This window comes from Monomorium pharaonis, chromosome 10, assembly GCF_013373865.1.
Source record: "Monomorium pharaonis isolate MP-MQ-018 chromosome 10, ASM1337386v2, whole genome shotgun sequence".
NCBI lineage: Eukaryota > Metazoa > Arthropoda > Insecta > Hymenoptera > Formicidae > Monomorium > Monomorium pharaonis.
The window spans coordinates 18,415,612-18,436,258 of NC_050476.1; the positions used below are offsets into that span (position 1 = coordinate 18,415,612).

The 20,647-nt window shown below is 29.4% G+C and overlaps 2 protein-coding genes across 5 annotated transcripts; both read left to right on the top strand.

Annotated features, from left to right (window-relative positions):
* The first annotated feature begins 4,189 nt into the window (after window positions 1–4,189).
* LOC105839313 lies at window positions 4,190–8,405 on the top strand. Of its 4 annotated transcripts, none has more exons than XM_012685527.3 (3): window positions 4,190–4,273; window positions 6,940–7,225; window positions 7,797–8,405. In XM_012685527.3, exons 1-3 carry the CDS (start codon window positions 4,269–4,271, stop codon window positions 8,292–8,294), a joined length of 789 nt encoding a protein of 262 aa, XP_012540981.3. In that variant the 5' UTR covers window positions 4,190–4,268; the 3' UTR covers window positions 8,295–8,405. The 4 variants fall into 4 exon arrangements, with proteins under 4 accessions (XP_012540981.3, XP_036148903.1, XP_036148904.1 ...); XM_036293010.1 differs by lacking the exon at window positions 4,190–4,273 and adding an exon at window positions 4,854–4,916; XM_036293011.1 differs by lacking the exon at window positions 4,190–4,273 and adding an exon at window positions 4,861–4,993.
* Window positions 8,406–10,680: 2,275 nt separating this feature from the next.
* LOC118644187 lies at window positions 10,681–15,556 on the top strand. Its single transcript, XM_036293013.1, has 3 exons — window positions 10,681–10,765; window positions 13,404–13,689; window positions 14,282–15,556. The coding sequence occupies exons 1-3, from the start codon at window positions 10,761–10,763 to the stop codon at window positions 14,777–14,779; spliced, it is 789 nt and encodes a 262-aa protein (XP_036148906.1). The 5' UTR covers window positions 10,681–10,760; the 3' UTR covers window positions 14,780–15,556.
* The last annotated feature ends 5,091 nt before the right edge of the window (window positions 15,557–20,647 follow it).

Here is a 20,647-nt window from a genome sequence, read left to right on the forward strand (position 1 = left end):
TAATCTTGATTTTTCGCGGTTCTCCGGCGCGACGCGTTATTCGATTGGACAGACGCGAAACGAATCACACGCCGTTATCGTTTTCTCTCATGAAATACCGCCAAATGTGATGTTATATGATATTTGCGTTAGATTTCAGAGTAGAATGAGTAGAAGAACCCAGATTAAAGATTAAAGATTTTACACGCAAGTACACACAATATTTTGGCTACTAATTATACTAATAAAAAAATAGAAATTTTATAATAAGACTGTATTATTTAGAACCACTAGAAATATTGTTCCTTGTTGTTCCATATGTGAAATAAGAACAAAATAATATTTGGATGCATTATTAAATAATACAATACAATGGAATGTTCCCACCGAGAAACGATAATGAATTCGACAGCAATTCGACGTCGAATCGACATCGAATCGACATCGAAATGATGATTTCGACGTCAAATCGATATCGATTCAATGTACTATTTTTCATTGGGTTTTGATTGATTTAATTATGAGACGATAGACGTAACGTCTTCAATGGAAATTTGCCTTCAATAGTTATAAAAACAAAATTTTTATATCTTTAATAATATTAATATAAATAAAGAGAGATTGCCAATACCAGCATATAGATAAACCTTATAATTAAGTTTATTCTAAAGCCTAGGTCTTATTAAAAGGAGAAGTAAATGATTTATTGAATAATATATACATACAAATTTTACATTTTTATTGTGATTACATATGTATAATTTGATGAATGCCTGCAATAATATGAATTAATTGAATAATACACGTACGTTATAAACGTTCTTATTGTAATTATTATAATATAACATCCACGCGAATTTAAAAGATAATATATTATTAATTATAATTAAAAGGCAAAAAAGTGTGGCTTTTCATAAAACGAAAATGTTTAATATGTACTGCACTATATAGATGCATATGCACTATACACTTTCAATATACATTGTACCCATTATACAATATTATCGTATAATATAGAATCGTGCTTATATCTATATATAGAGTAAAGTCCGTGCGTTAGATTATTTCAGATAGCATACGATATCTATGAGATGATATATTATGAATATATATATTTTTTATAAAATCTACGTATTAAAAAATACATTTTGACAATATTTATACATATTTGATAAATATATCTTACACTTTCTGGAAATAAAAAATTAAGGTAAACGTTACGCGGTATTTCCAAGTGGTTACCCATCCAAGTACTACTACTAACCGTGCCCAACGTTGCTTGACTTCAGAATAAAATTTTACTTATTATTTAAGCTTGCCCAGATAGCGCAGAGAGTTCAAAAAGAATTCATAATTGGTGACATACAATTGAGTTCTTTTTGAGCGCTCTGTGCTATCTGGATGGTTATCTGCAATGCAAGATTTATAATTAATCAAAAAAATAAATTAAATCATAAATTTGATTATATTAATTATATACTTAAATATCACACAATATTTGTGATAAATATTCACAAATATTTCCTACACAGCAATGGAGATCTGTGATATATACTGAAATCATTGCGGATATACGAAATATATCTCAATAATTTCTTTAAAATATTACATTTAATGAGTAAATTATAAAAAACACTTTTATTTAAGAAATTAAAAAAATATTTTTCTCCGAGCAATGTGTACAGTATTACAGTGGCTAAACTTGCTGGTCTAATTATGGGCAAAAACAAATTATAATTTATACTTACTGTTTATTTTTTTGCCACGGAGTACGATTTAAGATAAAGTTATACATGTTTTTTAAATAATTTTTATATAATAGATTAATGCAATTAGTTTTCCGCTACAGTAAATTTTTATTAATTTGTTTGTAACAATTAGTCGCTAAATTGATTTAACATATTACTTTTTATGTTGGAAATCCTCTTTCTAATTGTTATTACTTCTTTAAACTTACTAATCTAGTATTTGACTTAATTATAAGTTATGTACACAAAGATTACATAGATAGAAATACAAATTAAACGACACTTAATTATGAGAGATTACAAAACTAATAACGCATGAATTTGATTGGAATAATTAAGATTTTAGATTAAAAAAATTCTTGATTAATCTTTGAGATTTATTGAGACATAACTGTTGAGTAAGCGCTCAGCGATTCTTTAATATGATTGGTTAGATCTAAAGGTATTAACCAATCATATTAAAGAATCACTGAGCGCTCACTCAACAGTTGTGTCTGCTGAACGCGGCCAATGTAAGTTACATTGAATTTATATTGCTCAATTGTTCAATACTTAGAAATGTAATATAAATTAATTATTTTAGTTAGCTGTTGTTTGACATAACGAAATGTTTTATAATCATTTGACGATTAATCCATAAATTTACATATACGAAACATAAAGAATCAACCTAAGCACACTTTTCCCACATCACAGAAATATCTTGAAAATATCTAATTGTCAGAATATCTATTGCACATCTCTGTCAAGATATTTTTCTCTATCTGTGCACCGAAAGTGGTCTTTTTCTCATTTGTCAATTTATATTCAAGGATCAACATTTTGATGCACAGGTAATAAAAAATATTGTGTTCAGCTTCCGTTTGTGCGTTTATTTTCCGCATTTACGGGCAATTAGCCAATTTGCCATACTTGTTACACAAATAACAATTAAGAATATTTTGGAGATATCCCCAAGATATTAAAAAGTCATAATAATGATGTTATCTCAGATGTGATACTTGCGATTCTTATATTTAATCTTATCTTTAATTCTTATGTTCAAAATAGTTGAAGTTTGAAGTTTATCTTAAAATATGTTGCATGAATTATCTTATTGATTACGAAATATATCTCAAAAAAATCATAAAGCAAACAATGTGATGAAAAAAATTTGACTGTCAATACCAATTATATCATATACAATCATATACAAATCGCAGAGATATCCTTTTACAGATAAAACGTGATATCAAGTTATGTCCTGCAGAAACTCTATGAATATCTGATAATAAAATATTTTAAAGTTGACCTAAAATTGTAAGAACAAAAATATCTGATTATATCTCAGATATATTTTGCTGTGTGGGTCAATTCGATTATAATGATTGTAGCTGATTGCATTACTTGTTATTTAATTGTACTGATAGGTGATGGGATTAATATCTTATAAGTAGATTCGAATTTGCTTGCGTAATTTCAAATCTCTGAGATTACTTTAAAAAATAAAAGTAGTACTTTTAAGTAGATTTGAACCTAGACGAGAAGGGTTACCCTCGAAAAATAAAAATGTCACTTTCAAGTGGACTCGGATCTAGAACAAATATTTTCGATTCCTTATGTTTTATTTTTATGAGTATTCTTTACTAGAAATTTTATTTCTGAGAATTCAAGTCATTTTTAGGATTCAAATCTACTTGTAAAAGATTTAATTCTTTACAATAAAAATTATTTACAAATATATTTAAAATTTTTGCAGCCATTATACTTATTTAAAAAATCAAAAGTAGCTATCGATTACTTCGCAAATACAATATATAAAATATTACTTCTTATAAATACTCGACTTTTCTCGAAAATAAAACTTGATTATTGAATTTGAGTTGGATTTTTTAGTATACAGTACTCGGCCAGAATTACATCATCTTTTTTAAGTATAACCATGTCTATTATGTACAACTTTTGTCAATGTGCATCAAATACGCTAAAAGTTTTATAGTAAACACCTAGTAGCAGGTGCATCTTGTGCATGAAATGTAATGAGATTTGACAAAATAGTTTTGGACACCAAAATTTTTAAATTTTTGATTAATTTTCTGAAAAGCGCACATTTTTACTATCTTTGTTTTTCGTGTCACGCTGCATGCCAAGCTGTAACCGATGCCAAAAGTTTTGCTACAAAGTGCTAGAGTTGTACAATATAAATTATGGATTTGTTGTTTATTTTTAAAGCATTTGTATGTACTTGTTATGATGCAATCAAATTCATAGGTTGATATTAATATGTGTACTTTAATTCTGGAAAAGAGTTTCTAAATCTATACAAGAAATACATATGAAATCTCATTAATAATATGCATAAATAACTCCACATTATCGATCAAATTTCAAAGGCAGGATCCCGATAACACTATAATGATAGAGACTGCTAGGTCCCCCTTGTAAGCGCAGCCCTGATGCCGAATCATCCATTAATTCTATCATTATAGTACACGAGCAAGTTTATCAGTACATTCTCCAGTACATGACAAACAGCCACTGTGTTAAGATCTTTCTGTTAACATGAGGTAATGTTCTTAGGACAAAATTTATCAAATTGAGAATTAAAAAATCGGAGTTTATCTTAATTTAAATTTTAACAATTATATTAAACATCTGCAACTGCACTTTTAAAAAGTTTTCTAGTTACAATCGCTATTATATTTTTTTGAATACTCTTTATGTAGTGTACTGCGACAGTGTAAAATTTTTTTTCGAAATATGTGGATTTTGTGATTTTCGTGGAAGAAATGTAGTAAGCAAGATATCATTAACACAATGTAATTACAGTGATATTTTATAACATGTAATGTTTTCAAATACGTAGTTCTTAATGTTGTATACAACGTTATTGTGAAAAATATTTGGGTAGAATATTAACAATAATATTTCTACATTGTAATTATAATGTTTAGAAATATTACGTTATGGAATAACAATTTAGAAACATTTGTAAAATATTATATCACAATGTTCATAAAATTTACATAAAATTAATGTTTTAAAAGATTAATTTAATGTTTCTTTTTTTGAGAATTCTTTGTGATTACTGAAAAGTTATTATTATATCTATCGTAAACTTTGTTATTTGTTTGATAAACAAGTCTTTAATTTCGTTCCAACAGGGTCATTGAAATTATGAAGCGCGATAAACAGACCGAATGAGTAATGGTACATTTTATATAATCGAGACATTTAATTCCCTGAAAAAAGTACAATTAATAAGAAAGAATAATTTTTAAAAAAAGGTTCGACATGCTTTGATAAACAAAATATTACAAAGTTAAAGTTAAATTTAATATAAAAGTGTTTTTTTTAATTGTCTTAATAAGAAAAATAAATAGTCTGTAATTCGAATTACACAATCTGTTATACAATAATAGGAATATTTATGGAAATCAAAATTAAACGCTCATAACAAACCTCTTGAATTATATATTTTTATTTTTTAGCCAACCATATGGTAGTAATCATTGGTTACATTCAGAAAACACAACCGTTGCACAACAGAGGTTTGATTCTTGAATTCATTCGCAAGAGAAATGTATGCGCAAATACCCGCTCTAATAGAAAAGTTGAAAGTTTATTGATTAAAAGCCATACCATAGCCAATAAATTTCCAACTTTTCTCTACGAACAGAATTTGCGAATATGTTTCTCTTGCAAATGATTTCAAGAATCAAGACCCAGTTGAGTAATTTGCTAATATAATTGATCTAAATTTAGAGATTAAATAGTAAAGCGTTATTTACAGATTTACACAGAGCAACTTTTGATGCTTGTTGCTCTTCTAGAGCAAATTTCTGATAAATAAAGTTCGCTAGTATTAAAGAATTTACACGTTGCTAACAAAGCCAGCGTTTCAGCGTTTTCTATTTAATAGTCTACAATTTTAAAGTCGCGGCGTGGTCGCTGTAACAAAATTGTTACTGCTCTTATCAAATAAATAACTATCAGCGTTAAAAAGCGTTTGTGTCAAGACGGTGGCGAATAAATCAGCGAACAATTTGGTATACTGCGCATGTACGAGATGGTCAACGGGTATTATTTCCACATTTGTTGCATTTGAATGCATATATGTGTATGTGCTTTTTCCTGTTTTCCATATATATGCAAAATGTCGTTAAAAAAATTAAAAAGCAATAAATATGCACATTAAACTAAAAAATTATTCTAATAGATCTATACGAGATGGACAAATAGCAATGATACTTCCTGACCTGAAAAAAATAACTTGAACATGCACGAAGAAGAATTCGAGGTAAATTTAATCTTTTAGATGTATAATAATAATATTCATGTAAGAAAAAATATTTTTTAATGTAATAATAATTTTTATTTTTCTATTCAATAATACGCATATTCCTGGAAATAGTTTTTGGGAGGAAAAAAAAAGCTCTTTTTTTAAATATTAATTTTTTGATGAGCACATTTTTTCACTGAAACAAAACATTGAAATTATAAATTTTTAAGGTTGATTATAATTCTCAGATTGGAATTACAAAATAAAAAATGACGAATTCACAATTGGTTTGTATTAACTAAAATTTTTTCGTCCGACAATAGCGGCTCGAGTTATATTATTCTGTGACGTCATGACAAATGCTAGCGACTTCATTTGCTTATAAACCTTATAAACAACGTGTAAATAGTTCAGCACAGAACAAATTTTGTTGATCGAAAATTTGTTCTGAGAGAGCGACAAGCTGACAATAAAAAAACAATAACACAAGCGTCAAAAATTGCTCAATTTTGACGGAGCGATTTTTTACGCTAATACCATTCGTTTGACAAGAGCGATAAAATTGAAGATGTTCAACTTTATAGTAGCAATTAATAGATGCCGCGATTCTAAAATTGTAGACGTTAGCGAATAAAAGATCAGTGTTTTTATCAACAAATTCGCTAACAAATTAGAACGCCTCTTAAAAATTAAATAGAAATCACTCCGTGTAAATTACGCTTAAGGATCAATAATCACGGACCGCTCACTGATCACTTGTGTCTTCTAAACGTAATCAATTACATTTTTCTATGACAGATTTGCAATTTACGTTACAATAATGTACATGTCCTACTTAAATTTGTAAGATTAATTCGTAAGATTAATTTATTTGATACCTTTTTTAAAAATTTTGTGTTTTTGAACTTTATTCTGCGAAATAATCACAATGCGATTGCGCTTATCTCCCAGTAACACGCGCAAAAGGATGTCCCATCGGTGTTGGGGCGTGATAGGGAACGATCGGATAGAATTCGAGTCCTTGTCGGACGAGACCCTGGAGGGTGCTCTCAATGTGATACGAAAGAGCTTCTTTCTCTATGAGAACACATGCATAGGCGTGGAATTGACTTCTGAATCGGGAGCGTCTGAGGAACTTGAGAAACTTTGTTTGTACGCGGCTAAAGACGGTGTGAGCGTGGTAGCTGTCGTTGTTGACACAAATGAGGTAATCGGTGTCGCGTTCAACAAAATCCAAGTGAGTAACTGTCATTTTAGCGTGTTATTCTATACTTCAAAAACCGTTTTTTAAATATTAAAAATAGATCATTTACTATAGTGTTAAAGTTTTGCAATCATCAACATGTTTTTCTAGGTTGTTATATTTAAGATCTCAGCGCAATGTTTAAAATCAGCATGTAAGATTGTCTTAAAAATGTCTTTGAGATGTCTCTTGATTATATTTTTAAAAAGTGTTCTAAAAGAAAACCTTAATGTCTTAATTTTCTATATGCTTCTCTACTCTTTTTCTACCTAATTTTTAATATTTTAGACACTACAGACGCGCGCTTTGCTATTTAACTTTTTGTTTTTTATCTTTTTAAAAATAAATTGTAACAAATAATTGTAAATTTATAGTTTATCAATTCAAAATTAATAGTTTAACAGCTGGAAATGAAGCAAAGTGATGCAAGTCATAATGCACTTAGCAACGAGATAGCGAGACAGCCAATTAGCATTTCGATAAAGCAACAACAATTTCAATAATATTTCCTTTTTGCAAAGTGAATTATCTACATGTTTTATGACAAGTACTATTAATTTTTCAGGTGGCTAGCAATAGCTCCGAGAAAAGTTTCTTCGAACACTTCAGCGAAAATTGCCGATGCAAATCATCGAAGGCTTTAGTGGACTTAATGATAGACATGGATTCACGGATAAATCTCTTCCAGCACTACAATGTCAACTGTATTCTCGAGATCATGTTCTTGGCAACATTACCTCCTTATGGGAAGCAAGGAGTAGGTGAAATGCTGGTCGCCTCGTCGTTGGAACTCGGTAATGTGTTAAAACGTGGCGGAAATGTGAGGATACCTATCACGATACACGGCAGCAATGAAGTGACGAATGCAAACGGAGTGCCGGCTTTGGCTTCTGCTATTATGACATCCAATTACTCGTATCGAATTGCGATGAAACTATCCTTCAGTCAGCTTTTGGAAGTTCCATTTGATGAGTACGAATTCAACGGGAAGAAGCTCAGCGAGAGAATAGGCCAGGAGCATCGACGATGTGTCTTGGTAGCTAAGAGACTCTCTTCGATTTAGACAACAATCGCATGAGTAATTTTGTAAACAGAGAATTTTTTTACATTGTAATCGGTTTGCTTTATCGGATTTAGAAATAATAATAAAAATTTGTTATCTTTATTTTATATACATTATAGAAATTTAATAATTATTTATTATATAGCAATATATAATAAATGTATTAGTAGATATTATAGGGCTAATATGTATTATTATATTCTTAAATATATTAAAAGTTTGTAATGTTATCTAATGTTTATTTCTTTATAAGCAAGTCTTCTTGAAATTTCTCATGAACTTTTCTTAATATTTTTTTAAAATAAAAGTTTTAACATAAAGAATATATGCAATATATATAAATTTTTGGATCGAGAGATTTGATAGTATTTTTATAGAGAATCCAAATTTTAAGACAACCAATATACTGTGTTCTAAAAGTCTCTTTTAAGCAATAATTCCAATTTAATAAAGAACTCGAAGAAGTTAGAAAACTTCATGTATGTATATATTTATTTATACATACATGGCCGTATTGGATACAGGTACCTTATTTGCGATTGAAATGCGTACTGTTACGAGTCGGATTTTTCCATTTCCGACCTCGTAACCGACCTATGTAAGCCGCGATTCGGCGAAATATAAAAAGCAAAATAATAAAATTGTGCAACGCCAAGCGTGACAATGGAAAACAATCGCCCAATTAAAACTGAATAAGTAGAATTTGAACGTAGCAGCCTTGCCAGGAATGTTGAGAGGCAAGGATGCGTTTTAATCCAAAAACTGAAATAAAAAGGGAAAGACGCCAAGACGGGCTCAGTCTTCTGGCGCGTGATTCTGTCACGTAAGACTGCTGTAAAGTTAATTAACCGCGTAAAGTTAATTTGTAAAATAGTGTCTTTACTATCCAAAACGTGAGTGCCTTAAAACCCCAGCCCCTGGGATCGCGCAACCAAATAAGCTGAATAGCAGAGATTGAAAACAACAATCAAGTTATTCAATATAATTATAAATAATAACAAAAGGCCAGTGATGCAAGGACCCGGACGGAGAACGGACGGCTACGTGAACGGAACGGCACGACAGTATTTTTTATCAATGCGTGCATATAAACGCAATATTACGGAAAAACAAATTAAAGTCACGTTTTTAGAATCAGTACAAGCTGAATAGAATTTTAGAATAATGTTTGATAGATATATAACACAAAAGCACGTAGTTAAAAGGAAAATGTAGGAAAAATGTATCCGGTTTGAAGACTTTAATCAAGTGCAACAATAACAACCATAGATAGAAATAAATCGTGTTTTATAATGTTATACAATGTATTATATAAAGTATTTTATTATGCAGTTACAGAAGTTATAATGTCACTTTATGAAATTGAACGATATTTTCTTGTGACGTAAAACGTTGTAACAAATGGTATTTTGATTTAATATATATTTGATAAACAATAACGATGAATTGTTTATTTATATTAGAATACTCAAAATAAAAAGTTGAAATAATTCTTTTAATAACTTTGTAACTCTTTTCTTCTCTTTAATTAAAAAATTGTTATTTGACAAATTAATTAGAAAAACTTTTTACAACAAATGTAAGTAATCCAATAGTGCATGCACTAAAGGAGGATTGCAATAAAAAAAAAAACTTTAAGAAACAATAGAAGGACAATGGAAAAATCTTTGTTTAAAAATTTTATTAATCTTATCTTAACATAATTAATTGTATAATTGATTAATTAATTTGACTCTTTTATATTTTACCTTAGTAAAACTAATCTCTTATTTTCTATTGGTAAAACAAATTGGAAAAAGTTAAATTGTTTTTAAGACAATTTGCAAAAGGCTAAATGAATAGGTCAACACAAATATATAAATAAAAGAATATAGATCGTAAAAACACAACTCATATGGAATACTTATACATATCGGTTAAAGCTAGATTTTCGTGCTGATATTTACATGTCTGATTTTGTATACTTTTCAAAGTTCATTGAACCATGCGCCGAATAAAATTTTCGATCTTTAAAACACAGCTATAAGATGAACCAGATTCTGGAAAAGATTTTCTAAATTTACACAAGAAATACATATAAAATCTCATTAATAATGTGCATAAATGACTTTACATTATCGACCTAGATCCAATTTCAAAGGCACTCCAGGATCCCCTTAACACTATAATGATAGACTGCTAGTGATGGAATTCTGTACCTCGTTATCTCGTCGTTATGTGTTATAACGACAATAGCGCAGATGTTTTATATGGTAAAAAAGCTGCGCAACTGTCGTTATAACACATAACGACGAGATAACGAGTTACAGAATTCCACCACATCCCCCCACCAGGTCCCCCTTGTAAGCGCAGCCCTGACGCCGAATCATCCATCATTAAGTCTATCATTATAGTACGCGAGCAAGTTTATCAGTACATTCTCCAGTACACGACAAACAGCCACGGTGTTAAGATCTTTCTGTCAATATGAGGTAATGTTCTTAGGACAAAGTTTATCAAATTAATAATTAAAAAGTTGGATTTCATCTTAATTTAAATTTTAACAATTATATTAGATATCTGCAACTGCACTTAAAAAAAGTTTTCTAGTTACAATCGCTATTCTATTTTTCGGAATACTTTTTATGTAGTGTTCTGCAACAGTGTAGAAATTTTTTCGAAATATGTGAATTTTGTGACTTTCGTAGAAGAAATCCAGTAAGTAAGATATCATTAACACAATGTAATTACAGTGATTTTATAACATGTGACGTTTTCAAATATGTGGTTTATAATGTTGTACACAACGTTATTATGGAAAATATTCCGGTAGAATATTAACAATAATATTTCTACATTGTAATTATAATGTTTAGAAATATTACGTTATGGAATAACAATTTAAAAACATTTGTACAATATTATATTATAATATTCATAAAATTTACATAAAATTAAGGTTTCAACAGATTAATTTAATGTTTTTTGTTTTTTTGAGAATTCTTCGTGATTACTGAAAAGTTATTATTTCATCTATCGTGAACTTTGTTATTCGTTTGATAAACAAGTCTTTAATTTTCTTCCAGGGTCATTGCAATTATGAAGCGCGATAAACAGACAAAATGAGTAATGGTACATTTTATATAATCGAGACATTTAATTCCCTGAAAAAAGTACAATTAATAAGAAAGAATAATTTTTAAAAAAAGGTTTGACATGCTTTGATAAACAAAATATTACAAAGTTAAAGTTAAATTTACTATGAAAGGGTTTTTTTTAATTGTCTTAATAAGAAAAATAAATAGTCTGTAATTCGAATTACACAATCTGTTATACAATAATAGGAATATTTATGGAAATCAAAATTAAACGCTCATAACAAACCTTTTGAACTATATATATTTTTATTTTTTAGCCAACCATATGGTAGTAATCATTGGTTACATTCAGAAAACACAACCGTTGCACAACAGAGGTTTGATTCTTGAATTTATTTGCAAGAGAAATGTATGCGCAAATACCCGCTCTAATAAAAAAGTTGAAAGTTTATTGGTTAAAAGCCATACCATAGCCAATAAATTTCCAACTTTTCTCTACAAACAGAATTTGCGAATATGTTTCTCTTGCGAATGAATTCAAGGATCAAGACCCAGTTGAGTAATTTGCTAATATAATTGGTCTAAATTTAAAGATTTAATAGTAAAGCGTTATTTACACACAGCAACTTTTAAAGCTTGTTGCTCTTTTAAAGCAAATTTCTGAAAAATAAAGTTCGCTAGTATTAAAGAATTTACACGTTGCTAACAAAGCCAGCGTTTCAGCGTTTTCTATTTAATAGTCTACAATTTTAAAGTCGCGGTGTGGTCGCTGTAACAAAATTGTTACTGCTCTTATCAAATAAATAACTATCAGCGTTAAAAAACGTTTGTGTCAAGACGGTGGCGAATAAATCAGCGAACAATTTGGTATACTGCGCATGTACGAGATGGTCAACGGGTATTTCCACATTTGTTGCATTTGAATGCATATATGTGTATGTGCTTTTTCCTGTTTTCCATATATATGCAAAATGTCGTTAAAAAAATTAAAAAGCAATAAATATGCACATTAAACTAAAAGATTATTCTAATAGATCTATACGAGATGGACAAATAGCAATGATACTTCCTGACCTAAGAAAAAAAACTTGAACATGCACAAAGAAAAATTTCGAGATAAATCTAATCTTTTATGTAATAATAATAGTCGTAAGAAAAAATATCATTTTTTAATCTAATAATAATTTATGTTTTTCTATGGAATAATACGCATATTTCTGGAAATATTTTTTATGAAAGAAATACATTTTTAAAGCTCTTATTTTTTTTATATTAATTGTTTGATGAGCACATCTTTTCATTAAACAAAACATTAAAATTATAAGTTTTTAAAGTTGATTACAATTCTAAGATTAGAATTACAAAATAAAAAATAACAAATTTACAATTAGTTTGTATTAAATTAAAATTTTTTCGTCCGACAATAACGACTCGAGTTATATCATTCTGTGATGCCATGACGAATGCTAGCGACTTCATTTGGTTATCAACAATGTGTAAATAGTTCTGCACAGAACGAATTTTGTTGATCAAAAATTTGTTCTGGGAGAGCGACAAGCTAGCAATAAAAAATATTAACAACAAGCGTCGAAAATTGTTCAGTTTTGACGGAGTGATTTTTTACGCTGGTACCATTCGTTTGACAAGAGCGATAAAATTGAAGATGTTCAATTACTTTATGGTTGCGATTAATAGACGCCGCGACCTTAAAATTGTAGACGTTAACGAATAAAAAATCAGCGTTTTTATCAGCAAATTCACAAACAAATTAAGACGCTGGTTAAAAAATGAATAAGAATCACTTCGTGTAAATTACACTTAAGGACCAATAATCTCTGACCGCTCACTGATCACTTGCGTTTTCTGAATATAAGCAATTAAGTTTTTTATGACAGATTTGCAATTTATATTACGATAATGTCCTACTTAAATTTGTGAGATTAATTTATTTGAGTTTTCAACTTTTGAAAATTTTGTGTTTTTGAATTTTATGCTGCGAAATAATTACAATGCGATTGCGTTTCTTTCCCAGTAACCCGCGCAAAAGGACGTCTCATCGGTGTTGGGGCTCAACGGGAAACGATCGAATAGAATTCGAGTCCTTGTCGGACGAGACCCTGGAGGGTGCTCTCAATGTGATACGAAAGAGCTTCTTTCTCTATGAGAACATATGCATAGGCGTGGAATTGACTTCTGAATCGGGAGCGTCTGAAGAACTTGAGGAGCTCTGTTTGAACGCGGCTAAAGACGGTGTGAGCGTGGTGGCTGTCGACGTTAACACAAATGAGGTAGTCGGTGTCGCGTTCAACAAAATCCAAGTGAGTAACTGTCATTTCAGCGTGTTATTCTATACTTCAAAAACCGTTTTTTAAATACTAAAAATAGATTATTTATTATAGATATAGATTATCTATTTCATAATAATGTAATAGTGTTAAAGTTTCGCAATCATTGACATGTTTTCCTAAGTTGTAATATTTTAAGAACTCAGTGTCTAAAATCAGGATGTAAGACGTCTTTGAGATGTCTCTTGATTATATTTTTAAAAAGTGTCTAAAAGAAAATCTTTATGTCTTAATTTTCTATATGCTTCTCTACTCTTTTTTTACCTAATTTTTACTATTTTAGACACTACAGATGCGCGTTTTGCGCACGCTATTTAACTTTTTGTTTTTTACCTTTTAAAAATAAATTGTAACAAATAATTGTAAATTTATAGTTCATCAATTCAAAATTAATAGTTTAACAGCTGGAAATGAAGCAAAGTGATGCAAGTCATAATGCACTTAGCAACGAGATAGCGAGACAGCCAATTAGCATTTCGATAAAGCAACAACAATTTCAATAATATTTCCTTTTTGCAAAGTGAATTATCTACATGTTTTATGACAAGTACTATTAATTTTTCAGGTGGCTAGCAATAGCTCCAAGAAAAGTTTCTTCGAACACTTCAGCGAAAATTGCCGATGCAAATCATCGAAGGCTTTAGTGGACTTAATGATAGACATGGATTCACGGATAAATCTCTTCCAGCACTACAATGTCAACTGTATTCTCGAGATCATGTTCTTGGCAACATTACCTTCTTATGGGAAGCAAGGAGTAGGTGAAATGCTGGTCGCCTCGTCGTTGGAACTCGGTAATGTGTTAAAACGTGGCGGAAATGTGAGGATACCTATCACGATACACGGCAGCAATGAAGTGACGAATGCAAACGGAGTGCCGGCTTTGGCTTCTGCTATTATGACATCCAATTACTCGTATCGAATTGCGATGAAACTATCCTTCAGTCAGCTTTTGGAAGTTCCATTTGATGAGTACGAATTCAACGGGAAGAAGCTCAGCGAGAGAATAGGCCAGGAGCATCGACGATGTGTCTTGGTAGCTAAGAGACTCTCTTCGATTTAGACAACAATCGCATGAGTAATTTTGTAAACAGAGAATTTTTTTACATTGTAATTGGTTTGCTCTATCGGATTTAGAAATAATAATAAAAATTTGTTATCTTTATTTTATATATATTATAGAAATTTAATGGTTATTTATTATATAGAAATATGTAATAAATATATTAGTAGATATTATAGGACTAATATGTATTATTATATTCCTAAATATTAAAAGTTTGTAATTTTATCTGATGGTTATTTCTTTATAAAGAAGTTTTCCTGAATTTTCTTATCAACTTTGCATAATACTTTTTTAAAGTAAAAGTCTTAATATAAAGAATATATGCAATATATATCAATTGGATTAATTTAATAGTATTTTTATAGGGGGTTCAAAATTTTAAGACAACCAATATTACACTGTTTTCTAAAAGTCTCTTTTAGGCAATAATTTCAATTTTATGAAGAACTCGAAGGAGTTAGAAAACTTCATGTACATATTATGTAAAGAATGATTGTGTAAGGAATAAAGAAAGTAATTTTAAGGTACCTGAACCCAATATGCCCGCTCTAAGCTCTGGGGATTATTCTAAATACGAAATTAAAAAGTGAGAGTCAGATTTAAAATAGGAAACATTTCTGAAAGTAAAAAAAATATTTTTAATATTTGTATAAGTATAGTAAAGATTTAAAGAAAAGATAGCACTTGGGCCATGTTGATTACATATATACCCAATGTAGTTCAGCTATGTATTTTTTTTTTCTAAATATTTTTAAAAATGTATTAAAAAAAAAACGAAATAACAGAATCAACATGTTTAATTAAGCATTTATTTAATTACTTATGGAAAAAGTTACTTATACAGCTATTCGTTAAATAATGAAACTGTGTTTATTTACTACAAGGGGCATTATCTCAATTTTTACCTGTTAAAAAGCTTCAATTGATTAGAGAAAAACAAAAAATACAAATCAAAAATTAAACATCAAATAAAGAAACAGAATCTTAACTTTCTTGTATAATAATAAGATGTATTGTGTTTTTAGTAGTATCACTGGCCATAATAGTTTCACAATACTAAGAGCTTTCTTTATTTAATTATAAGCAAGATGTCTTAATAAAATCCTAAAATAAATACAGTGCTGAAAAACATAAATAAAGAACTACAATAATATTAATTGTGAATTTATAATCGTTACATGGTAGTTACACAAAGCAGAAACTTACCTCTAAAATTTTAGATTCAGAAGAACACAATTTGAATAAAGTGTGATTACAAGTCATAGAAAGGTCGAGATATTGAGCAGTTAACTAGCATAAATATCGACTTCCTGAACGATGTATTTATTACGAGCGTTATTTATGAAATTTATTGTGTAACTATTTGAAAATGGGGGATGAGCCAAATTGAGTACATGGCCATATTGAGTACAGGTATCTTACTTGCGATTGAAATACGTACTGTTACAAGCCGAATTTTCCTATCCGACCTTGCAACCGATCTATGTAAGTCGCGATTAGGCAAAGTATAAAAAATAGCAAAATAATAAGATTGCACAACGCCGAGCGTGACAATGGAAAACAAGCGCAACGGCCTAATTAAAACTGAATAAGTGGAATTCGAACGCAGCAGCCTTGCCAGGAATGTTGAGGGGCAAGGATGCTTCTTAACCCAGAAAACTGAAATAAAAAGGCAAAGACCGACGCCAAGACGGGTTCAGTCATAATCATTCTGTCGTGTGATTCTGTCGCGTAAGACTGTTGTAAAGTTAATCAACCGCGTAAAGTTAATCTGTAAAATAATGTCTGTACTACCCAAAACGTGAGTGCCTTAAAACCCCAGCCCCTGGGAACGCGCAACCAAATAAGCTGAGCGGCAGAGGTTGAAAACAACGATCAAGTTATTCGATATAATTATGAGCAATAACGAAGGGCCAGTGATGCAAGAATCCGGACGGAGGACGGATCTCTACATGAACGGAGCGGCACGACAATATTTTTTATCGATGCCTGCATATAAACGTAATATTACGGAAAAACAAATTAAAGTCGCATTTTTAGAATTAGTACAAGCTGAATAGAATTTTAGAATAATGTTTGATAGATATATCTTACATAACACAACGGAACGTAGTTAAAGGGAAAATATAGAAAAAATGTATCCGGTTTGAAGATTTCAATCGCGTGCAACAATAACAATCATATATAGAAATAAATCATATTCTATAATATTATATAAGGTATTTTATTATGCAGTTACAGAAGTTATATAATGTCACTTTATGAAATTGAACAATATTTTGTTTTGACGTTGTAACACGTTGTAAAACGTTGTAACAAATGTTTTGATTTAATATTTAATAAATAATAACGATGAATTGTTTATTTATATTAGAATACTCAAAATAAAAAGTTGAAATAATTCTCTTAATAACTTTGTAACTCTTTTCTTCTTCCCTGGCGGAAAAATTTTCTACAGAATTCTAAAAAACTACAAAAATTTACAAAAGTGTTCCAATTCTAGCATTTTTCTGTAAAAACTACATAAAAATGGTAGAATTGGAACACTTGTAAATTTTTGTAATTTTCTTACAATTTTGTAAAATATTTTCCGCTAGGGTTTTTAATTAAAGAATTGCTATTTGACAAATTAATTAGAAAAACCTTTTACAACGGATGTAAGTAATCCAATAGTGCATGCACTAAAAGAGTGTTGCAATAAAAAAATCTTTAGAAAACAATGAAAGAACAATGGAAAAAGCTTTGTTTAAAAATTTTATTGATCTTAACTTAACTAATTAATTGTATAATTGATTAATTAATTTGACTTCTTTATATTTTACCTTAGTAAAACTAATCTTTTATTATCTATTGGTAAAAATAAAATTGGAAAAAGTTAAGTTGTTTCTAAGACAATTTCCAATAGGTTAAATGAATAGGCCAACACAAATATAAAATAAGAGAATATAGATCGTAGAAACACAACTCATATGGAATACTTATGCTTATTGGTTAAAGCTAAATCTTCGTGCTGATATTTACGTGTGTAATTTTGTATACTTTTCAAAGTTCATTGAACTATGCGCCGAATAAGATTTTCGATTTTTAAAACACAGCTATAAGATAAACCAGACTAGTAATATCATACTATTAAATTGATAATCAATTTAATAATAATAATAATGCTAACAAGCATATGTTTTTCTATCCCCTCCCTCTCACAACTGCTATGAATGATCCTGCTGCGAAAAAAAATAACATCTCAGCCAAGGATGATTATTATTAAATTGATTATCAATTAATATGGTAATATTTAAAGACCGAAAATTCTATTCGGTTCAGTGAACTCTGTGAAAGTAAACTTTAAAACTTTGAAATTTATATAAAATCACACAACTAAATACCTACACGAAGACTTAGTTTTAAACAATTAAGGCATATTTTATATGAGTTGTGTTTTTATAAATGTTAAAATATACAGTAATTTGCCTTTTATTAAAAAAAAAATTATTTGTGTAATATTATTTACATATACATCTAATATTTCCTACTTAAATCCATTCTATAAAATCTATAATGCGCTATTCAGGAAAAATGTTTGTAATTTTATGTAATACAAAAAATTATGTAAAATTTTATGTAATACTAAAAATTGGAATATACTATGTGTATAATATATACAAGGTATTAAAAATAATTCTTAAATTATTTGCAGATATGCAGATAAATAATTACCAATTGTTATAGCCTGGACACATTCAATAAATAATCATATTCAATTAGATCTTATTATATTTATTTAGATATTAATCTAACTATTTTGTTATCTGTTTAAAAAAAATATCTAGTCATATAGAGACAATTCGGATCTGATAACTAAATATTGTCATATTGAGCAAATCTAATTTTTCTTTTCCCACTAGCAGTGCGCGCTGGAGTAAATAATTATGACGTGTAATTTAAAAATAAATTTTTTTCAAAATCGTAAAATGAATTTAATGTATAAAAAAATATATCAAAAGTATTACAGTAACTATACCAACTGTATAGATTCTTGATAATTGTTGAAATGAGTGTAAATGTATTCTAAGAATTTTATAGATACAAAAAATGATCGAGTATTTGCTATTATAATGCACATCTGTATTCGGCAATCTTGAATATAATATACAGTTTTTCCGAAAAAGTATTACTTTCTTAAACTATTTATTTTTGTATAAACAATAATTAATTGTTAATTTCTAAAAGACCTTGGAACAGTATTAATAGGGATTATGTGTTTTACAGGACTGCTCCTAATTCACATGTTCCTTTTATTTATTTTCTCTATTATTAGATCTAAATTATTTAATTCTTTATACACAGAAATACATTGTGTTGGAATATTCGAATTTAAATTAGTAAAGTAAAAAGAAACAGAATTCAGAAAATGTGTATAACATACTCTGCAAATTTCTAGTTTGATTGGTCAATTGTACCATTTATGTGGCATTCGGCTAACTGATATTCTAATAAACGTATAATGTTGCCAAACAAGTGGGCAAGAAGTTAGTCTTACTGTGTTCCTACGATCAGTTTAAACGTAACGATCATTGTCAAAAGTTGCATGGAAAAATTAAACTGACACTTTTGAAATAGCTTTATCTTGTGAAGTTCCACACATCTTTATAAAACCAGGTATTTTAATTATTTAATTAAATGTACAAATGTATGAAACGCTTAAGGTTTACTTTTCTTTCAATGATATAGAAGATTAAGCAAGTTCGTGGAATACATTAAGATATTTGGAAAATAGAACGGAAAATAGAAAAGGCGTACCTTTAAATCCATAATAATTTATAATTTCAGAAATTAAATGTGTATATAGTTCCACGAATTTAATTAATTGGCAGTAGTTTTTATATGCTTATTTTTTATTAAAGGTACTGAATATAGCATAAAAATCTGAAAATTATATGAACATTGTAAACAATATTGTATGTAAGTAATTACTGTAAAAATTTTAACTGCAATATTAACTGCAAAAATTCTTCATACAATGACTTCGTACAATATATTTTAAGATTTGAAAATAATCTTCGAGTATCTTAATATTCTACAAGCATCTACAAGAACTATCTTTTTGTTCTTGAAGCTATGATAATTGTTGAAATAATTCCTTATCCTCCTGTCGAGATTCAGGAACATTAAATTGATGGATATCTCTCCAATTAATGTCAACTAGCCTTCGATTCGTCCACTCTCTGCAGTCGTAAAAAAGCCGTTCCGCTCATGTTACACGTACACCATATATTTTTATCACTAGTGCGTCGAAGGTGTCTTTGGGTCCTCATATAAGGTCTGTAGATGAACGACGAGAAAGAAAGGAATGTCTTCGCATGAGCGCCAATTTGGGGTTATGAAATGTATGTGTGTGTATACGAGAAGAATAAGTGAATAGTAGTAAAAAATAGAAAATGGGAAGGGGGAGGAATGTGAAACGGATATATGGTATTGGCTCCGTCATGTTGAGGCCATATATGAATGCGAAGACCTTCTTTCCCTTTCTGTCGTTCATCTACAGACCTTGCTACAGATGTGACAGATTAGCCAAGGTTCGTGAAAGCGACAAAGTGTCGATAATTCTGTAAGAGTTACTGTATGCGTGTCGGGAGATGACGCGCCTATGCGTAAAATGTGGCTAAAATGATTAAACAAAGTATTGCACGCGTGCAATTATTAAGGGGATCCTAGAGTGACAGAGTTACCGACATTTTTTTGCGAACATCAAATTGGATCATCAAATTGGAATAACAAAATGCAAAATCTTTTTACACGATTAAAACACGCACAAAAATGAAGGGGGCAACATACAATTTGTTCTGATAAATTAAAAAAAAATGTTAT

What these genes read in the sequence shown, in the direction of transcription:
- LOC105839313 (XM_012685527.3), top strand. An exon ending in TCGCGTTCAACAAAATCCAA is followed by an intron (nt 7,226 to 7,796) that starts GTGAGTAACTGT and finishes TTAATTTTTCAG; the next exon opens with GTGGCTAGCAATAGCTCCGA.
- LOC118644187 (XM_036293013.1), top strand. An exon ending in TCGCGTTCAACAAAATCCAA is followed by an intron (nt 13,690 to 14,281) that starts GTGAGTAACTGT and finishes TTAATTTTTCAG; the next exon opens with GTGGCTAGCAATAGCTCCAA.